We start from the raw sequence: 7,246 nt of genomic DNA on the forward strand, positions 1-7,246 counted from the left end.
CCATTTTTTTTACTTTTTTTACTAATTCACTATTAATTCGTTTTTATTTTTTAACTTTTTTTACTAATTCACTATTAATTCGTTTTTATTTTTTAACTTTTTTTACTAATTCACTATTAATTCGTTTTTATTTTTTAACTTTTTTTACTAATTCACTATTAATTCGTTTTTATTCTAAGTCAAACTGATTTGATAATCAATTTTTGATCAACCCGGTCAAACCAGTCAATTAGATCCAGTTCTCACAACAATGCTAATTTTAAAACAAATAGCTAACAAATTTGTAAACATGATCCCGTATAGTTCTTACGAGAAATTAGATCTTGTATTGTTTTGAATAAGGATTTAGAACAAAGTAGAGAGGAATATGAAATTACGGCATAAGAACTTGACTTGACCCAAGTTCTCCGTCGCATTTCTCTACCATATGATGAAGTTGACCAAAGCATATTCGTCTTTAATTCTTCACAAGAAACCTTACAACAAAACAAGTTGCATCTTGTGCTCACAAGTAAAATAGGAGAATTTTTACTTTGCACCGCAAATCACATGACCAACAAAACAATATGTTAGCTCTCTTTTGTTCTCCGTGATCCAGTAATATTCCCAAACCCACAAAAAGAAAGAGAAAGGAAAAAAAAAAAAAGAAAAAAAGACGAAGACCCCTCTGTACTATTTTCTTTTCAAATTAACAAAATAAAAAAATTAAGAAAAGAAGACACGAACTAATTTCAACAAGAATTACAATAATAACACTTCACTTTGGCTATACTACCGGTCTGTGATGTCTCGTGTTTGAACTGCGAAGCGTCACGCCGTGCAAAAACTTTGTGAATCCGACGAAGCTGAGTTTTCCATCGGATTTTCGGATCCAATCACCCATTAGAGCATAAGCTGAAGGTCCCAAACTCATCTCCTGAAGCATTATATGAAAAATGAGACTAGTTTAATAACTTTTGCACAAAGTTCATAACTATTTGGATGGTTATGAAAAGGATTTGCAAACCTGTGCCAACTCCTCTACTGAAATAACTCGGTTCCCCGCCTCTTCAAAATGCTCAAACGCTGTGGTAGCCATGTTGTCCCAATCCGGATGAACCTCCAGCTGGTATACACTGATTGCAGCGGCGCAGAACTCTTCGAAGTCCATATTTTTATATGAGAGTGCCTCCATCTTATTTCAAGAAAATATGCAAAGCAGATTTTCAGTATTGCAATGCAATCAAACAAAATATTGGATTAACTGTTATTGCCGATCCCCAGGGTTAAGCAAGATTTTTCATTTGTCAACTATAACATCCTCATATTTTCACTAGAGTCAAATAATAGGTCCTTTCTTCCACGTATTCTAATGCTTGTACAAAGAAAATTTAGCATTTGATTCGTCTTAACAAGGTTATGTGGAGCAATAATTTTCAGCATGTTAAATTAGAAACAATCAAGATACTATATGTGTCTAAATTACATATCGCAGATAACTCACCAAATGTAAAATCTCAGGGACCCTTGATTCCTTCATGGCATCAGTTGAATTTTTCATAAGAGCCTGCAATTTTATATGAATTCCGGTTAATAGATTGAGTAAAGAATAGAAAATAAATTCACCCACAATACATGAACAACAGAAGACAAACTAAGGCAAATTAGTTTGCTGGAGCTAGCAGATGACAGTCATGACATAAGGATGTTATATAAGTTTAACAGCTAATAATATCATATTTTTAGTTTTAAGAACGTATCTTAACATAATAGAGGGATCACAAAGACCATGAACATACCCCTCTAAAATTATCGAGTGAAACATAGCCGTCTTTTGGTTCCAATAGGCTAAACTGCGCTCTAAGGTAGATAAGTTCGTCTTCTGTCAATGCTTTTGAGAGAGCCTGCATTATGTAAATGAAAGCAAAACGCAACATTATTCCTGTTCCATAATTCCCAACGAGCACCCAAAGAGGGAAGTGGGAATGATAAAAGATGGGTTAGTTTTAATGGGAGCAAAGAGATTACTACCTTCAATGCTGCACGCTTCAAAGGTGAGGCACGCACATATGACTTGACTAACTTGTAAATCAAAATATCTAAAGGAATGGGAACGTTTTCATTCCTCAACCACGGATGAGCTGCAAATACCAAGGTAATTCTTTATCAGAAAGAATCATGCAATGAGGTTACTAGTGTATTAGTGTATGTGTGAGTAATTTCAAATATGAGCAATCAATTGTTTGTAAACACTTTTTGAGCGAGACATTCTGAGGCATACTTAGAGCTTGGGCAGCAGTCATCCTTTTCCTGTGGTCCTTGTTCAATAGTCTCTTAACAAAGTCTTTAGCTTCTGGTGATATTGATGGCCAAGGTGTATCGTCAAAGTTAGGATTTGCTCGTAACACAGACCGGAATATTCCTGATTCAGTGCGTGCCCAAAATGGTCTACTTCCACATAACAATATGTACGATATAACTCCAATACTCCATAGGTCTGCCTCAACACTGTAAGATCTATGCAGCACTTCAGGTGCGACATAGTAGGCACTGCCAACAATATCATTGAGGCGTTGATCTGCATAATAATTAAGTGTCAACAGGAAATTGGTAAGCGGGATCGAAGAGAATTAAGCATTTTGTTAACATGTCTCAATTTAAACCACAGTATATAATGGCATTACTTAATTAGTGATAAAGATATTAGGGAAATTTTCAAATAAATGCTCTCCCACCCTCATTGCTAAATGTCACCTAGAGTCTGGCAGAGGTACGAAGTGAGTCACAAATTGATATTGAAAAGAGTGCTAAGGATATACAACAACAATCAACAACAAAGCCTTATCCCATTAAATAGAGTCGACTACATGGATCAAACGATGCCATTATGCCCTGTTATATATCATGTTTACAGTAAGACCGTTTACACATGTTAGGATATGTACCCAACACAAAGGAGCAGTAAGGTTGGGAGGAGTGAAAATAGGGACTGAAAATTGGAAGGTAAATGCTGGAATGAAAGCTGACAAGGTATTAGACACAGCATAACAGCTTCGCTCATTTTCATTCTTCAGTTTTATATCACCTATCTTCTACTAAGCAATGGGTTATACGCTACCACACTTAAAACTTGAGTTACATCTACATTCTTAATTCAGCTGAGATGAAAATAGCATAGCATAGCATATCAAAGACAATGTTTTGGCCAACCACCAAGTAGAAGATGCCAAAAGGATAGAGAATACAAACGCTAGAAAAATGCATATCCAATAGAGTTCTGTACAATCTCCTTTCTTCACCCATAATCAATATTTGATCATCTTAACATAGTATATTTACTATTAGGCATTTATTCTTTTATGTATATAAATAGTATATCGAATATTTGACTTCTATTCTTTTATGAGGTTGGTATGGACCCTTTAATATTGGACTTTTATGCATTTATTGCCTGTGGAAAGCCTTCACTAAGTGAAAAATAACAAATGAGAACCTAGCGTAAGCATCATAGTAAAATATATAATGGGAAAAGGAAGGGGAAGTAGATAGTAATCAAACATAACAAAGTCATATACGGGAATTTGCAGTGTTCAACAAAGTTACAAAACAGTTAATAATTCAACCGGAAATATTTAAGCAAAGATAAAGAATATTAAACATAAAAATCACAAAAGTTAAGGTGAAAGCTAGCTTCATACAGAACGTGTTAATAAATTTGGAGAACAAATCTAATCACATGCATTATCATAAAAAAAAAATGCTCTTTTTGTTTAGCACAAGCACGTCAAGTATCTCTAGTTAAGATATGTATCAGATATATCAAGCAAATCGAAAATATTATAAAAAGTAGTTGAGTTCTTAACTACTATGAATACAATTTAATTTTAGATGTCTACACTACATTGAAGGCCAACAAAATGGGGCATGGTACAATATTACTACTCCGTTGCACCACACCCTCTTTTTGGGGGTATGCATTCTCCCTCCTCCCAACTAGTCTCCTCACTAGGGATCGAACCAAAATTCTCCCTGGGTTTATAATGTGCCTCTAGCACTGCACTATGAAGTTTGGGTGTTGGACTATAGAAAATTAACATGAGAAGATACTACACACAATAAACCTATCAAATTGCATGTGCTGTATTATACTGTGTGATAATGACTATATTAAGTTAATCAGTCATAAATACCTGGTCTAACAAAATCAGATAGACCAAAATCAATGGCTTTCATCAAAGCATCCTCTTGTTTTGAGAGAAAAAGGAAATTCTGCAAAGCATGCAAAATATACATCGTGAAGCTGTATACTAGAGAGGTAATTATACTAAAGGAGGGGGAAAATCATTCATTCATAGACATGAGAAAAGCTGTTGTTAAAAGCTTCATACCTCCGGTTTTAGATCACGATGTACAACTCCTTGGAGATGGCAAAAGGCAACTACATCTAAAATTTGTAAAAGAATAACTTTCGCATCATCTTCTGTGTATCTTCCCCCTCTGTATCAAATAATATAATACCAAAATAGAATTATAATCATGTAATTCAAAACCAAACTTCTGTAAGAAAAAAATACAGAGTGCCAAGAACAAATGGAAAATAGCACTTCGAATTTACCTATCTAGAATTCTGTCAAGTAGTTCTCCACCCTCACACAACCTGATAAGAACAAAAATATAATAAATTTCTCTTTCAATTATTGTATGTTTGTACTAATATTTCCCAGATACGAAACTTGCCACGTCATTAATATTCTTGGAACCACAAACCAACGACAAATTCCTTATACCGAATAATCATAAAATATATCTGGATAGAAACGACCCTTCCAACCTTTAATATAATAAAATCTAAAAGGAATGAAAGCAATTTTCAGAAAGGATTGTTCACATACTCCATTACTATGTAGACATTATTGACATCCTCAAATGCATCATGAAACTTGACCAAATTTTTATGACCAGATAAGGCCTTCAACATTTTCACCTCCCTCCTAACATCTTCAATTGCTATTGCTGAAGTCATCTGCCATATAAAAATCAGTTTATTACAATAACCATTAACCAAGCCAAATTTAAAATCAATCGTAACTTAACAAAATCAAAGTTCAATGAATGCTGACATATGTCATGAAAATAAAATAAAATATCTATGACCGCAAGAGCACAACAATTCTCCCAAGTAATTGATTGACTAGTAGAATAGAATAGAATAGAATAGAGTCATCTTTTAAGCTGCACATACTTTTTGCAGAAAAATCAACCAGTAGAGGCCAAGTAACTGAGTTATCTTATTTGATGCCCATAGGTTTGCAACAAAAGGGCTCGTTAAAGCATTCGTCAATAGGTAACAATTGTTAAGTGCCAGCATCATTGTGAGCCATCTATCTTATAAACTAATCCTCCAATTTATCTCCTAAGTTCTAATGGAGAATGAAAAACAAGGCATGACATAAGCTTCTTAAATCTACAGCTAAGCACCACTTTGCTTCATTGCTTCTTACAAACTCCCAGCTCTCTATCCCCATTCTTTGGCAAGAAGGCAATATCACTACCAAGATTTAACCATTTGAGCCAAAACCAATTGGCCACTGATAAAGACAATTGCAAAATATGTTTTTGATGAATCATAGCTCCCACATAAATATCTTCAGCAAAAGCCACATCTTTCGACAACTTCCACTTTAGAGGTTACAACTTCATCTTCTCCTTGCTTCTCCAACAACTTCTAACAATCCCAGTCACATATTCCAAATCACTTTGTTGTAATGCTCTAAGAAACCAACAAGAAGTAAGTAGTTGAAGGCAAAGTTGTTCAGTCGCTTTACCCCAGAACTAACCAAAGTGCTAGCTAGCATTATTAAATTATAAAATCCTGCACTGTTTAGATTTCATACTTCTGAGTTTTGTATACTCTTCTGGTGGTACTAGCACTGACTTAGAAACTGCCAAAAACAGCTATTAGTTTACATCCACAACCAAAAGCAAACTTCGAACTTTAGTACACAAACACACCAGCAGATTCCATAAGGGGGCATACATCATTTTTCCAAGTAGAGAACTTGAATGCAAAATTTAATTCCAAAATTTCACGAACAAGTAACCACTAATTTCGCTAAATCTTCACTACACTACTAACACCTAATTACAGTGCAAAAAAGGGTCACAAAATTCAAGAGCTAATAAAAAATTGACCAATAGTCAACGAAACCAGCACCAAGAAAAACCGTATCAAATGATCTTCACAATTCACAGTTCAACATAGTAGCAAAGACAAAAGCCCAATTTATACCTGATCAACATACATAAGAAATCACCAACAAGAATCTTCTTACCTTAGCTTTGGATATGATTTTAACGGCAACTGATTGACCCTTAAGGTCACCCTTCTTCCCTTTAGCCCAGCAAGTATGACCAAAATGCCCTCGACCCACTTCCTTTCCTAGCTCGAACTTCGCACCAAAGTTCTTAAAATAACCAAAGCTCTTATCAAGGGACCGCTCTCCACCTTCTGCGCCGGCACCGCCACCACCCCCTTCACCTTGCTCCTCCGGTATGGGACCGTCTTTTGGCTTCGTCTTCCCCTGCCTCCGCAGCAGTGCCGCCATAATCGGCTTCGCCGGTGACGGGGGAGGCAGCGGCCAACGGAATTTTCGCCCTGGCGTCTTCGCCGCCGGCGACGACGCCACCCCCGGCGGAAGCGGACTTGTGAAGGGGCTTGTCGAGAAAGAGTTCGCCGGAGTACTCCTCCCGGGAGTGGCCGTCGAAGCATCGCTGACGCCAGACACGGAGTTGTTCCCTACTGCTACCGGCGCCGGCGAGACATGCGGCGGTTTGACGTGGTGATTGGCGGCGGCGCCCTCGTTGTCGACAGCGATGCTCTTGCTGCAGCAATGGCCCATGGCGGTGATCGGCGAGAAAAGTCAAAGCCTCAGAAGCTCCAAAAACGTCGCCGGAGAATTTGAGAAAAAATAAAAAAGAAGGAAAAAAAACACTGTAGAGAGAGGAAGTAAAGAGAGAGACCGAGAGAGAGAGAAGAGTTTAATAAGAAGGAAGAAGAAAGAACTAAGGAGAGAAAGGAGAAAATTGAATGAAAAAAAAAAAAAAAAAGGGGGAGAGAGAGAGTTAATTTTTTTTTTTTTATTTTGAAATTAGAGAATTAATTTGAGCTTAATATGGAGACAGTCCAACTGTATTCATTTATTGGGTGAAAGTAAATTGCTTCGTTACGTTGGTTGGATCTTTTCCTTATGTTTTGAATTGAACCACC

At 36.5% G+C, this 7,246-nt stretch overlaps 1 protein-coding gene across 1 annotated transcript; it reads right to left on the reverse strand.

Moving 5' to 3' along the window:
- Positions 437-7,039, reverse strand: LOC107623412 (CDPK-related kinase 6). The gene is made up of 11 exons (XM_016325660.2): positions 6,312-7,039; positions 4,872-5,002; positions 4,595-4,636; positions 4,368-4,476; positions 4,170-4,248; positions 2,261-2,557; positions 2,011-2,120; positions 1,779-1,883; positions 1,484-1,546; positions 1,007-1,174; positions 437-916 (listed from the first exon to the last, which is right to left on the reverse strand). Exons 1-11 carry the CDS (start codon positions 6,876-6,878, stop codon positions 767-769), a joined length of 1,821 nt encoding a protein of 606 aa, XP_016181146.1. The 5' UTR covers positions 6,879-7,039; the 3' UTR covers positions 437-766.

The sequence above is a fragment of the Arachis ipaensis genome, chromosome B10 (genome assembly GCF_000816755.2).
Source record: "Arachis ipaensis cultivar K30076 chromosome B10, Araip1.1, whole genome shotgun sequence".
NCBI lineage: Eukaryota > Viridiplantae > Streptophyta > Magnoliopsida > Fabales > Fabaceae > Arachis > Arachis ipaensis.

Bases quoted from the DNA above. Each gene is read 5' to 3' on its own strand.
- LOC107623412 (XM_016325660.2), bottom strand. From the start codon at position 6,878: ATGGGCCATTGCTGCAGCAAGAGCATCGCTGTCGACAACGAGGGCGCC. The intron at 4,249-4,367 runs GTATGAAGCTTT...CATGCTTTGCAG, and splicing joins ATCGTGATCTAAAACCGGAG to AATTTCCTTTTTCTCTCAAA. The intron at 1,547-1,778 runs GTATGTTCATGG...ATAAAATTGCAG, and splicing joins CACTCGATAATTTTAGAGGG to GCTCTTATGAAAAATTCAAC.